General features: G+C 42.3%; 1 protein-coding gene across 3 annotated transcripts in view; it reads right to left on the reverse strand.

Annotated features, from left to right (window-relative positions):
- Window positions 1-15651, reverse strand: part of hhatlb (hedgehog acyltransferase like, b) — a 103843-nt gene that overhangs the window by 76837 nt on the left and 11355 nt on the right. For 2 of the 3 annotated variants that reach the window (XM_045210421.1, XM_045210422.1), the window contains exons 3-4: window positions 9866-9933; window positions 9618-9731 (exon numbers count right to left, since the gene is read on the reverse strand). The exons of the other annotated variant lie outside the window; for it this stretch is intronic. In XM_045210421.1, coding sequence (XP_045066356.1) covers window positions 9618-9731; window positions 9866-9933 — 182 coding nt within the window. The remainder of the gene's footprint in view (window positions 1-9617; window positions 9732-9865; window positions 9934-15651) is intronic. 3 annotated transcript variants of the gene reach the window in all.

The following is a 15651-nucleotide window of genomic DNA, read 5'->3' on the forward strand; positions in this document are numbered from 1 at the left end:
CTCTGAGTACATAATGATACTGGGTCTAGTTACCTTGATTCAATACTCTGAGTACATAATGATACTGGGTCTAGTTACCTTGATTCAATACTCTGAGTACATAATGATACTGGGTCTAGTTACCTTGATTCAATTCTCTGAGTACATAATGATACTGGGTGTAGTTACCTTGATTCAATACTCTGAGTACATAATGATACTGGGTCTAGTTACCTTGATTCAATACTCTGAGTACATAATGATACTGGGTCTAGTTCCTTGATTCAATACTCTGAGTACATAATGATACTGGGTCTAGTTACCTTGATTCAATACTCTGAGTACATAATGATACTGGGTCTAGTTACCTTGATTCAATACTCTGAGTACATAATGATACTGGGTCTAGTTACCTTGATTCAATACTCTGAGTACATAATGATACTGGGTCTAGTTACCTTGATTCAATACTCTGAGTACATAATGATACTGGGTCTAGTTACCTTGATTCAATACTCTGAGTACATAATGATACTGGGTCTAGTTACCTTGATTCAATACTCTGAGTACATAATGATACTGGGTCTAGTTACCTTGATTCAATACTCTGAGTACATAATGATACTGGGTCTAGTTACCTTGATTCAATACTCTGAGTACATAATGATACTGGGTCTAGTTACCTTGATTCAATACTCTGAGTACATAATGATATTGGGTCTAGTTACCTTGATTCAATACTCTGAGTACATAATGATACTGGGTCTAGTTACCTTGATTCAATACTCTGAGTACATAATGATACTGGGTCTAGTTACCTTGATTCAATACTCTGAGTACATAATGATACTGGGTCTAGTTACCTTGATTCAATACTCTGAGTACATAATGATACTGGGTCTAGTTACCTTGATTCAATACTCTGAGTACATAATGATACTGGGTCTAGTTACCTTGATTCAATACTCTGAGTACATAATGATACTGGGTCTAGTTACCTTGATTCAATACTCTGAGTACATAATGATACTGGGTCTAGTTACCTTGATTCAATACTCTGAGTACATAATGATACTGGGTCTAGTTACCTTGATTCAATACTCTGAGTACATAATGATACTGGGTCTAGTTACCTTGATTCAATACTCTGAGTACATAATGATACTGGGTCTAGTTACCTTGATTCAATACTCTGAGTACATAATGATACTGGGTCTAGTTACCTTGATTCAATACTCTGAGTACATAATGATACTGGGTCTAGTTACCTTGATTCAATACTCTGAGTACATAATGATACTGGGTCTAGTTACCTTGATTCAATACTCTGAGTACATAATGATACTGGGTCTAGTTACCTTGATTCAATACTCTGAGTACATAATGATACTGGGTCTAGTTACCTTGATTCAATACTCTGAGTACATAATGATACTGGGTCTAGTTACCTTGATTCAATACTCTGAGTACATAATGATACTGGGTCTAGTTACCTTGATTCAATACTCTGAGTACATAATGATACTGGGTCTAGTTACCTTGATTCAATACTCTGAGTACATAATGATACTGGGTCTAGTTACCTTGATTCAATACTCTGAGTACATAATGATACTGGGTCTAGTTACCTTGATTCAATACTCTGAGTACATAATGATACTGGGTCTAGTTACCTTGATTCAATACTCTGAGTACATAATGATACTGGGTCTAGTTACCTTGATTCAATACTCTGAGTACATAATGATACTGGGTCTAGTTACCTTGATTCAATACTCTGAGTACATAATGATACTGGGTCTAGTTACCTTGATTCAATACTCTGAGTACATAATGATACTGGGTCTAGTTACCTTGATTCAATACTCTGAGTACATAATGATACTGGGTCTAGTTACCTTGATTCAATACTCTGAGTACATAATGATACTGCGTCTAGTTACCTTGATTCAATACTCTGAGTACATAATGATACTGGGTCTAGTTACCTTGATTCAATACTCTGAGTACATAATGATACTGGGTCTAGTTACCTTGATTCAATACTCTGAGTACATAATGATATTGGGTCTAGTTACCTTGATTCAATACTCTGAGTACATAATGATACTGGGTCTAGTTACCTTGATTCAATACTCTGAGTACATAATGATACTGGGTCTAGTTACCTTGATTCAATACTCTGAGTACATAATGATACTGGGTCTAGTTACCTTGATTCAATACTCTGAGTACATAATGATACTGGGTCTAGTTACCTTGATTCAATACTCTGAGTACATAATGATACTGGGTCTAGTTACCTTGATTCAATTCTCTGAGTACATAATGATACTGGGTGTAGTTACCTTGATTCAATACTCTGAGTACATAATGATATTGGGTCTAGTTACCCTGATTCAATACTCTGAGTACATAATGATACTGGGTCTAGTTCCCTTGATTCAATACTCTGAGTACATAATGATACTGGGTCTAGTTACCTTGATTCAATACTCTGAGTACATAATGATACTGGGTCTAGTTACCTTGATTCAATACTCTGAGTACATAATGATACTGGGTCTAGTTACCTTGATTCAATACTCTGAGTACATAATGATACTGGGTCTAGTTACCTTGATTCAATACTCTGAGTACATAATGATACTGGGTCTAGTTACCTTGATTCAATACTCTGAGTACATAATGATACTGGGTCTAGTTACCTTGATTCAATACTCTGAGTACATAATGATACTGGGTCTAGTTACCTTGATTCAATACTCTGAGTACATAATGATACTGGGTCTAGTTACCTTGATTCAATACTCTGAGTACATAATGATACTGGGTCCAGTTACCTTGATTCAATACTCTGAGTACATAATGATATTGGGTCTAGTTACCTTGATTCAATACTCTGAGTACATAATGATACTGGGTCTAGTTACCTTGATTCAATACTCTGAGTACATAATGATACTGGGTCTAGTTACCTTGATTCAATACTCTGAGTACATAATGATACTGGGTCTAGTTACCTTGATTCAATACTCTGAGTACATAATGATACTGGGTGTAGTTACCTTGATTCAATACTCTGAGTACATAATGATACTGGGTCTAGTTACCTTGATTCAATACTCTGAGTACATAATGATACTGGGTCTAGTTACCTTGATTCAATACTCTGAGTACATAATGATACTGGGTCTAGTTACCTTGATTCAATACTCTGAGTACATAATGATACTGGGTCTAGTTACCTTGATTCAATACTCTGAGTACATAATGATACTGGGTCTAGTTACCTTGATTCAATACTCTGAGTACATAATGATACTGGGTCTAGTTACCTTGATTCAATACTCTGAGTACATAATGATACTGGGTCTAGTTACCTTGATTCAATACTCTGAGTACATAATGATATTGGGTCTAGTTACCTTGATTCAATACTCTGAGTACATAATGATACTGGGTCTAGTTACCTTGATTCAATACTCTGAGTACATAATGATACTGGGTCTAGTTACCTTGATTCAATACTCTGAGTACATAATGATACTGGGTCTAGTTACCTTGATTCAATACTCTGAGTACATAATGATACTGGGTCTAGTTACCTTGATTCAATACTCTGAGTACATAATGATACTGGGTCTAGTTACTTTGATTCAATACTCTGAGTACATAATGATACTGGGTCTAGTTACCTTGATTCAATACTCTGAGTACATAATGATACTGGGTCTAGTTACCTTGATTCAATACTCTGAGTACATAATGATACTGGGTCTAGTTACCTTGATTCAATACTCTGAGTACATAATGATACTGGGTCTAGTTACCTTGATTCAATACTCTGAGTACATAATGATACTGGGTCTAGTTACCTTGATTCAATACTCTGAGTACATAATGATACTGGGTCTAGTTACCTTGATTCAATACTCTGAGTACATAATGATACTGGGTCTAGTTACCTTGATTCAATACTCTGAGTACATAATGATACTGGGTCTAGTTACCTTGATTCAATACTCTGAGTACATAATGATACTGGGTCTAGTTACCTTGATTCAATACTCTGAGTACATAATGATACTGGGTCTAGTTACCTTGATTCAATACTCTGAGTACATAATGATACTGGGTCTAGTTACCTTGATTCAATACTCTGAGTACATAATGATACTGGGTCTAGTTACCTTGATTCAATACTCTGAGTACATAATGATACTGGGTCTAGTTACCTTGATTCAATACTCTGAGTACATAATGATACTGGGTCTAGTTACCTTGATTCAATACTCTGAGTACATAATGATACTGGGTCTAGTTACCTTGATTCAATACTCTGAGTACATAATGATACTGGGTCTAGTTACCTTGATTCAATACTCTGAGTACATAATGATACTGGGTCTAGTTACCTTGATTCAATACTCTGAGTACATAATGATACTGGGTCTAGTTACCTTGATTCAATACTCTGAGTACATAATGATACTGGGTCTAGTTACCTTGATTCAATACTCTGAGTACATAATGATACTGGGTCTAGTTACCTTGATTCAATACTCTGAGTACATAATGATACTGGGTCTAGTTACCTTGATTCAATACTCTGAGTACATAATGATACTGGGTGTAGTTACCTTGATTCAATACTCTGAGTACATAATGATACTGGGTCTAGTTACCTTGATTCAATACTCTGAGTACATAATGATACTGGGTCTAGTTACCTTGATTCAATACTCTGAGTACATAATGATACTGGGTCTAGTTACCTTGATTCAATACTCTGAGTACATAATGATACTGGGTCTAGTTACCTTGATTCAATACTCTGAGTACATAATGATACTGGGTCTAGTTACCTTGATTCAATACTCTGAGTACATAATGATACTGGGTCTAGTTACCTTGATTCAATACTCTGAGTACATAATGATACTGGGTCTAGTTACCTTGATTCAATACTCTGAGTACATAATGATACTGGGTCTAGTTACCTTGATTCAATACTCTGAGTACATAATGATACTGGGTCTAGTTACCTTGATTCAATACTCTGAGTACATAATGATACTGGGTCTAGTTACCTTGATTCAATACTCTGAGTACATAATGATACTGGGTGCAGTTACCTTGATTCAATACTCTGAGTACATAATGATATTGGGTCTAGTTACCTTGATTCAATACTCTGAGTACATAATGATACTGGGTCTAGTTACCTTGATTCAATACTCTGAGTACATAATGATACTGGGTCTAGTTACCTTGATTCAATACTCTGAGTACATAATGATATTGGGTCTAGTTACCTTGATTCAATACTCTGAGTACATAATGATACTGGGTCTAGTTACCTTGATTCAATACTCTGAGTACATAATGATACTGGGTCTAGTTACCTTGATTCAATACTCTGAGTACATAATGATACTGGGTCTAGTTACCTTGATTCAATACTCTGAGTACATAATGATACTGGGTCTAGTTACCTTGATTCAATACTCTGAGTACATAATGATACTGGGTCTAGTTACCTTGATTCAATACTCTGAGTACATAATGATACTGGGTCTAGTTACCTTGATTCAATACTCTGAGTACATAATGATACTGGGTCTAGTTACCTTGATTCAATACTCTGAGTACATAATGATACTGGGTCTAGTTACCTTGATTCAATACTCTGAGTACATAATGATACTGGGTCTAGTTACCTTGATTCAATACTCTGAGTACATAATGATACTGGGTCTAGTTACCTTGATTCAATACTCTGAGTACATAATGATACTGGGTCTAGTTACCTTGATTCAATACTCTGAGTACATAATGATACTGGGTCTAGTTACCTTGATTCAATACTCTGAGTACATAATGATACTGGGTCTAGTTACCTTGATTCAATACTCTGAGTACATAATGATACTGGGTCTAGTTACCTTGATTCAATACTCTGAGTACATAATGATACTGGGTCTAGTTACCTTGATTCAATACTCTGAGTACATAATGCTTACCTTGAGTCCATAATAGCAGAGGAGAGGAGGACATAACAATACCGATCATGTTGTATGCATGCGTGTCAGAGCTATGTGCCAGTAGTAGTAGATAATGTTGTCATGTTGTATGCATGCGTGTCAGAGCTATGTGCCAGTAGTAGTAGATAATGTTGTCATGTTGTATGCATGCGTGTCAGAGCTATGTGCCAGTAGTAGTAGATAATGTTGTCAATGTGATGTGTTGCACCAATTGGAAACAGTTTTATATTTATGGAAGGTCACAAGCATTCTCAGAACCACATCTATGAGTAGATATGTACAGTTGAAGTCGGAAGTTTACATACACCTTAGCCAAATACATTTAAACTCATTTTTTTCACAATTCCTGACATTTAATCCTAGTAAAAATTATCTGTCTTAGGTCAGTTAGGATCACCACTTTATTTTAAGAATGTGAAATGTCAGAATAATAGTAGAGAGAATGATTTATTTCAGCATTTATTTCTTTCATCACATTCCCAGTGGGTCAGAAGTTTACATACACTCAATTAGTATTTGGTAGCATTGCCATTAAATTGTTTAACTTGGGTCAAACGTTTCGGGTAGCCTTCCACAAGATTCCCACAATAAGTTGGGTGAATTTTGGCCCATTCCTCCTGACAGAGCTGGTGTAACTGAGTCAGGTTTGTAGGCCTCCTTGCTTGCACATGCTTTTTCAGTTCTGCCCACAAATTTACTATAGGATTGAGGTCAGGGCTTTGTGATGACCACTCCAATACCTTGACTTTGTTGTCCTTAAGCCATTTTGCCACAACTTTGGAAGTATGCTTGGGGTCATTGTCCATTTGGAAGACCCATTTGCGACCAAGCTTTAACTTCCTGACTGATGTCTTGAGATGTTGCTTCAATATATCCACATAATTTTCCTTCCTCATGATGCCATCTATTTTGTGAAGTGCACCAATCCCTCCTGCAGCAAAGCACCCCCACAGCACGATGCTGCCACCCCCGTGCTTCACGGTTGGGATGGTGTTCTTCGGCCTGCAAGCAACCCCCTTTTTCCTCCAAACATAACGATGGTCATTATGGCCAAACAGTTCTATTTTTGTTTCATCAGACCAGAGGACATTTCTCCAAAAAGTACGATCTTTGTCCCCATGTGCAGTTGCAAACCGTAGTCTGGCTTTTTTATGGTGGTTTTGGAGCAGTGGCTTCTTCCTTGCTGAGCGGCCTTTCAGGTTATGTCGATATAGGACTCGTTTTACTGTGGATATAGATACTTTTGTACCTGTTTCCTCCAGCATCTTCACAAGGTCCTTTGCTGTTGTTCTGGGATTAATTTTCACTTTTCGCACCAAAGTACGTTAATCTCTGGGAGACAGAACGTGTTTCCTTCCTGAGCGGTATGACAGCTGCGTGGTCCCATGGTGTTTATACTTGCGTACTATTGTTTGTACAGATGAACGTGGTACATTCAGGCGTTTGGAAATTGCTCCCAAGGATGAACCAGACTTGTGGAGGTCTACAAAAAATCTTCTGAGGTCTTGGCTGATTTCTTTTGATTTTCCCATGACGTCAAGCAAAGAGGCACTGAGTATGAAGGTAGGCCTTGAAATACATCCACAGGTACACCTCCAATTGACTCAAATTATGTCAATTAGCCTATCAGAAGCTTCTAAAGCCATGATATCATTGCCTGGAATTTTCCAAGGTGTTTAAAGGCACAGTCAACTTAGTGTATGTAAACTTCTGACCCACTGGAATTGTAATACAGTGAATTATAAGTGATATAATCTGTCTGTAAACAATTGTTGGAAAAATTACTTGTGTCGTGCACAAAGTAGATGTCCTAACCGACTTGCCAAAACTATAGTTTGTGTGGAGTGGTTGAAAAACTAGTTTTAATGACCTAAGTGTATGTAAACTTCCGACTCCAACTGTATATATTTAAACATATGGACATATATTTCTGTAGAGCCTTGTCCTCTGGAGGATGATTTACTCTGTTGACAGGACAGAGGAACTGGCAGTCTGTCTAAATATAGCTTTCTCTTTCTCTCTCTCTCTCCTCTCTCTCTCTCTCTCTCTCTCTCTCTCTCTCTCTCTCTCTCTCTCTCTCTCTCTCTCTCTCTCTCTCTCTTGTTCTCCCTCTCTCTCTCTCTCTCTAAACAAGTTTTAATGACTCCAACCTAAGTGTATGTAAACTTCCAACTTCAACTGTATCTTCCTCTATCTTTAGCTTTCTCTCTCTCTCTCTCTCTCTCTCTCTCTCTCTCTCTCTCTCTCTCTCTCTCTCTCTCTCTCTCTCTCTCTCTCTCTCTCTCTCTCTCTCTCTCTCTCTCTCTCTCTCTCTCTCTCTCTCTCTCTCTCTCTTGTTCTCCCTCTCTCTCTCTCTAAACAAGTTTTAATGACTCCAACCTAAGTGTATGTAAACTTCCAACTTCAACTGTATCTTCCTCTATCTTTAGCTTTCTCTCTCTCTCTCTCTCTCTCTCTCTCTCTCTCTCTCTCTCTCTCTCTCTCTCTCTCTCTCTCTCTCTCTCTCTCTCTCTCTCTCTCTCTCTCAATTCAATTCAATTTTAAGGGCTTTATTGGCATGGGAAACGTGTGTTAACATTGCCAAAGCAAGTGAAGTAGATAGTAAACAAAAGTGAAATAAACAATAAATATTAACAGTAAACATTACACTCAGAAGTTTCAAAAGAATAAAGACATCTCTCTCTCTGTCTCTGTCTCTCTGTCTCTGTCTCTGTCTCTGTCTCTGTCTCTGTCTCTCTCTCTCTCTCTCCCTCTCTCTCTCTCTCTCTCTCTCTCTCTCTCTCTCTCTCTCTCTCTCTCTCTCTCTCTCTCTCTCTCTCTCTCTCTCTCTCTCTCTCTCTCTCTCTCTCTCTCTCTCTCTCTCTCCCTCTCTCCCTCTCCCTCTCTCCCTCTCTCTTTCTCTTTATTTCTCTCTCTCTCTTTCCACCTGTCCCCTCTCATCACTAAGTCTCTAAAGATATTAAAAGCTACTCTACAATGTATCATGTCTCTAGAGGGTGACAATACTGGTTTCAAATGATGATGAAACTCATATTCTTAACTGGTAGATGATGGGTGTGTCCCAAAGTGCACTACTTTGTCAAAGGTAGTGCACTATATAGGGAATAGGGTGCCATTCTCTGGTCTAAAGTAGTGCACTATATAGGGAATAGGGTACCATTCTCTGGTCTAAAGTAGTGCACTATATAGGGAATAGGGTACCATTCTCTGGTCTAAAGTAGTGCACTACATAGGGAATAGGGTGCCATTCTCTGGTCTAAAGTAGTGTACTATATAGGGAATAGGGTGCCATTCTCTGGTCTAAAGTAGTGTACTATATAGGGAATAGGGTACCATTCTCTGGTCTAAAGTAGTGTACTATATAGGGAATAGGGTACCATTCTCTGGTCTAAAGTAGTGCACTATATAGGGAATAGGGTACCATTCTCTTTCTAAAGTAGGGCACTATATAGGGAATAGGGTGCCATTCTCTGGTCAAAAGTAGTGCACTATATAGGGAATAGGGTGCCATTCTCTGGTCAAAAGTAGTGCACTATATAGGGAATAGGGTGCCATTTGGGACACACTGATGTATTTCAGATGTAAACCCACCTGTGGAGCCAGCATGGAGCAGATCTTAGCGAAGATCACATGACCAGACAGGGCGAAGAGGATGTGGTCCCGGAATGTAGAGAACCACATCACCCACTCAAAGTCAGCCGTATCCTGTAGCCAAATAAAGTAAAGTAGTGATCAATCATATCAGAGTATGATTTGTATCTTTTACTAAATATCAAATATATATTTTACTAAATATAAAAGGTCCACAATTCAGCCTGATTCTAAAGCGTTCCTCTCACCATCCTCCTGCTGAAATAGTACCATCCTGGGGTCACACTGGACTTGAACGTCTTTCTGTTGGCATTCGCTGGAATAAGACAGTTATATTAGCTTAGATTCAACGTTTTTAAATAATTGACATAAAACATACAAACGTATTGGTGTATATGACAGAAAAGGACCAAGTTACTATATTTCTGAGTGCCAACTAAACCCAAAAAAGGCCTGGCTGCCCACAACAGAAATGTTTGCTGTCTCAAAGGGAATTCCAAGGCTATCACCCAGGCTATCACCCAGGCTATCACCCAGGCTATCACCCAGGCTATTAAACCATGGCTATCACCCAGGCTATCACCCAGGCTATCACCCAGGCTATCACCCAGGCTATCACCCAGGCTATTAAACCATGGCTATCACCCAGGCTATCACCCAGGCTATCACCCAGGCTATTAAACCATGGCTATCACCCAGGCTATCACCCAGGCTATCACCCAGGCTATCACCCAGGCTATCACCCAGGCTATTAAACCATGGCTATCACCCAGGCTATCACCCAGGCTATCACCCAGGCTATCACCCAGGCTATCACCCAGGCTATTACACCATGGCTATCACCCAGGCTATCACCCAGGCTATTAAACCATGGCTATCACCCAGGCTATCACCCAGGCTATCACCCAGGCTATTAAACCATGGCTATCACCCAGGCTATCACCCAGGCTATCACCCAGGCTATTACACCATGGCTATCACCCAGGCTATCACCCAGGCTATCACCCAGGCTATCACCCAGGCTATCACCCAGGCTATTAAACCATGGCTATCACCCAGGCTATCACCCAGGCTATCACCCAGGCTATCACCCAGGCTATTAAACCATGGCTATCACCCAGGCTATCACCCAGGCTATCACCCAGGCTATTACACCATGGCTATCACCCAGGCTATCACCCAAGCTATCACCCAGGCTATTAAACCATGGCTATCACCCAGGCTATCACCCAGGCTATCACCCAGGCTATTAAACCATGGCTATCACCCAGGCTATCACCCAGGCTATCACCCAGGCTATTACACCATGGCTATCACCCAGGCTATCACCCAGGCTATCACCCAGGCTATTACACCATGGCTATCACCCAGGCTATCACCCAGGCTATCACCCAGGCTATTAAACCATGGCTTTAAGAAGGGATGGGCCGGTGGGCCGGTGGGCCGGTGGGTTCTACAGTGTATGTGAAACTACAAACTGTATCACATTTCAAAGCAGAGAAAGAAGTCACACATGTACTACAATGTCCCTCATTATCTGGGAACAAACCCTGTGTTACTACGTTTGTAGGCTTTACTGAAATGGCCCAATATTCTGGTAGCAAACCCTGTCTGTCCCTGTCTGTCCCTGTCTGTCCCTGTCTGTCTCTGTCTGTCTCTGTCTGTCCCTGTCTGTCTCTGTCTGTCTCTGTCTGTCTCTGTCTGTCCCTGTCTGTCTCTGTCTGTCTCTGTCTGTCCCTGTCTGTCCCTGTCTGTCTCTGTCTGTCTCTGTCTGTCCCTGTCTGTCTCTGTCTGTCTCTGTCTGTCTCTGTCTGTCCCTGTCTGTCCCTGTCTGTCTCTGTCTGTCCCTGTCTGTCCCTGTCTGTCTCTGTCTGTCCCTGTCTGTCTCTGTCTGTCTCTGTCTGTCCCTGTCTGTCCCTGTCTGTCCCTGTCTGTCTCTGTCTGTCCCTGTCTGTCTCTGTCTGTCCCTGTCTGTCTCTGTCTGTCCCTGTCTGTCCCTGTCTGTCCCTGTCTGTCTCTGTCTGTCCCTGTCTGTCTCTGTCTGTCCCTGTCTGTCTCTGTCTGTCCCTGTCTGTCCCTGTCTGTCCCTGTCTGTCTCTGTCTGTCCCTGTCTGTCTCTGTCTGTCCCTGTCTGTCCCTGTCTGTCTCTGTCTGTCCCTGTCTGTCCCTGTCTGTCTCTGTCTGTCCCTGTCTGTCCCTGTCTGTCCCTGTCTGTCTCTGTCTGTCCCTGTCTGTCCCTGTCTGACTCTGTCTGTCTCTGTCTGTCTCTGTCTGTCCCTGTCTGTCTCTGTCTGTCTCTGTCTGTCCCTGTCTGTCCCTGTCTGTCTCTGTCTGTCCCTGTCTGTCTCTGTCTGTCCCTGTCTGTCCCTGTCTGTCTCTGTCGGTCTCTGTCTGTCTCTGTCTGTCCCTGTCTGTCCCTGTCTGTCCCTTTCTGTCCCTGTCTGTCCCTGTCTGTCTCTGTCTGTCTCTGTCTGTCCCTGTCTGTCTCTGTCTGTCTCTGTCTGTCCCTGTCTGTCCCTGTCTGTCCCTGTCTGTCTCTGTCTGTCCCTGTCTGTCTCTGTCTGTCCCTGTCTGTCCCTGTCTGTCCCTGTCTGTCTCTGTCTGTCTCTGTCTGTCCCTGTCTGTCTCTGTCTGTCTCTGTCTGTCCCTGTCTGTCTCTGTCTGTCTCTGTCTGTCCCTGTCTGTCTCTGTCTGTCCCTGTCTGTCCCTGTCTGTCTCTGTCTGTCTCTGTCTGTCCCTGTCTGTCCCTGTCTGTCTCTGTCTGTCTCTGTCTGTCCCTGTCTGTCCCTGTCTGTCTCTGTCTGTCTCTGTCTGTCCCTGTCTGTCTCTGTCTGTCTCTGTCTGTCTCTGTTGCTCTCCTGGTTGCCTTGAGTACCAAAGTGCTTGGTTGTGTTGTGTGACTGCTGACACGCCCTACTACAGTAATAAGTACAGTGACTCACAGGGCCTCCTATTGAGGTATTACAACTGATCTCTCTTGATCTCTGCTGCGTGGTCTACATAGCTCTCAACCTTCATAGCTCCCAGGCTGCACCTGCTACATAGCTTCCACTGCTGCTGCATAGCTCCCAGCCTCCCCTGATACATAGCTTCCACTGCTGCTGCATAGCTCCCAGCCTCCCCTGATACATAGCTTCCACTGCTGCTGCATAGCTCCCAGACTCCCCTGCTACATAGCTTCCACTGCTGTGGCATAGCTCCCAGCCTCCCCCTGCGCATAGTAAGGTACTGGGCCGTACGCACTACCCTCTATAGTGCCTTACGGTCGGATGCCGAGCAGTTGCCATACCAGGTGGTGATGCAACCGGTTAGGATGCGCTCGATGGTGCAGCTGTAGAACTTTTTGAGGATCTGGTGACCCATGCCAAATCTCTTCAGTCTCCTGAGGGGGAATAGGTGTTATTGTGTCCTATTCACAACTGTCTTGGTGTGTTTGGACCATGATAGTTTGTTGGTGATGTGGACACCAAGGAACTTGAAGCTCTCGACCCGCTCCACTACAGCCCCGTCGATGTGAATGGGGGCGTGCTCGGCCCTACTTTTCCTGTAGTCCACAATCAGCTCCTTTGTCTTGATCACGTTGAGTGAGAGGTTGTTATCCTGGCACCACATGACCAGGTCTCTGACCTCCTCTCTATAGGCTGTCTCATCATTGTCGGTGATCAGGCCTACCACTGTTGTGTCGTCAGCAAACTTGAACACTGAAGCATGCATGAGAGCACCAGCTGTACTGGATGACTATGTGATCACGCTCTCCGTAGCAGATGTGAGTAAGACTTTTAAGCAGGTCAACATTCACAAGGCCGCAGGGCCAGATGGATTACCAGGACGTGTACTCAGAGCATGCGCGAAACCAACTGGCAAGTGTCTTCACTGACATTTTCAACCTCTCCCTGACCAAGTCTGTAATACCAACATGTTTCAAGCAGACCACCCTAGTCCAATGACTACCGCCCCGTAGCACTCACATCTGTAGCCATGAAGTGCTTTGAAAGGCTGGTCATGGCTCACATCAACACCATCTTCCCGGAAACCCTAGACCCATTCCAATTCGCATACCGCCCCAACAGATCCACAGGTGACGCAATCTCTCAATTGCACTCCACACTGCCCTTTCCCACCTGGACAAGAGGAACACCTACGTGAGAATGCTATTCATTGACTACAGCTCAGCATTCAACACCATAGTGCCCTCGAAGCTCATCACTAAGTTAAGGACCCTGGAACTGAATAACTCCCTCTGCAACTGGATCCTGGACTTCCTGACGGGCCGCCCCCAGGTGGTAAGGGTAGGTAACAACACATCTGCCACACTGATCCTCAACACGGGGGCCCCTCAGGGGTGCGTGCTCAGTTCCCTCCTGTACTCCCTGTTCACCCATGCCTGCATGGCCAAGCACGACTCAAATCAAATCACATCAAATCAAGTTTGCCGACGACATAACAGTGGTAGGCCTGATCACTGAGAACGATGAGACAGCCTATAGGGAGGAGGTCAGAGACCTGGCCGTGTGGTGCCAGGATAACAACCTCTCACTCAACGTGATCAAGACAAAGGAGATGATTGTGGACTACAGGAAAAGGAGGACCGAGCACGCCCCCATTCTCATAGTCAGGGCTGTAGTGGAACAGGTTGAGAGCTTCAAGTTCCTTGGTGTCCACATCACCAACGAACTATCATGGTCCAAACACACCAAGACAGTTGTGAAGAGGGCATGACAAAGCCTTTTCCCCCTTAGGAGACTGAAAAGATTTGGCATGGGTCCTCAGATCCTCAAAAAGTTCCACAGCTGCACCATCGAGAGCATCCTGACTGGTTGCATCACCGCCTGGTATGGCAACTGCTCGGCCTGCCGACTGCAAGGCACTACAGAGGGTAGTGCGTACAGCCCAGTACATCACTGGGGCCAAGCTTCCTGCCATCCAGGACCTCTATACCAGGCGGTGTCAGAGGAAGGCCCTAAAAATTCCCAAAGACTACAGCCACCCTAGTCATAGACTGTTCTCTCTGCTACCGCATGGCAAACGGGACTGGAGCGCCAAGTCTAGGTCCAAAAGGCTTCTTAACAGCTTCTAACCCCAAACCATAAGACTGCTGAACACTTAATAAAATGGCTACCAGGACTATTTGCATTGAACCCCCCTCGCCCCCTTTTTTTTTTTTTTTACATTGCTGCTACTCTGTTTATTATCTATACATAGTCACTTTACCCCTACCTACATGAACATATTATCTCAATTACCTCGACTAACCTCTGCCCCTGCACATTGACCCTGTACCGGTACCCCCTGTATATAGCCTCCCTACAGTTTTTTATTTTTTTGTTCCGCTACCGTTTAATTAAAAAAATATATATATTTTATTATTTTAAAGGGGTAGATCAGCTTTAATATTGCAGATAGATTGTAACTTCCATCAATGTAATTGTCTGCATCACTTCCAATCCCCCATATGTTTTTTTTTCCTCGCAAATATATATATATATATATATATATCTATACAGTGAGGGAAAAAAGTATTTGATCCCCTGCTGATTTTGTACGTTTGCCCACTGACAAAGAAATGATCAGTCTACAATTTTAATGGTAGGTTTATTTGAACATTGAGAGACAGAATAACAACAAAAAAATCCAGAAAAACGCATGTCAAAAATGTTATAAATTGATTTTCATTTTAAGGAGGGACATAAGTATTTGACCCCCTCTCAATCAGAAAGATTTCTGGCTCCCAGGTGTCTTTTATACAGGTAACGAGCTGAGATTAGGAGCACACTCTTAAAGGGAGTGCTCCTAATCTCAGTTTGTTACCTGTATAAAAGACACCTGTCCACAGAAGCAATCAATCAATCAGATTCCAAACTCTCCACCATGGCCAAGACCAAAGAGCTCTCCAAGGATGTCAGGGACAAGATTGTAGACCTACACAAGGCTGGAATGGGCTACAAGACCATCGCCAAGCAGCTTGGTGAGAAGGTGACAACAGTTGCTGCGATTATTCGCAAATGGAAGAAACACAAAAGAACTGTCAATCTCC

Source organism: Coregonus clupeaformis, chromosome 34 (assembly GCF_020615455.1).
Source record: "Coregonus clupeaformis isolate EN_2021a chromosome 34, ASM2061545v1, whole genome shotgun sequence".
Taxonomy (NCBI): Eukaryota; Metazoa; Chordata; class Actinopteri; order Salmoniformes; family Salmonidae; genus Coregonus; species Coregonus clupeaformis.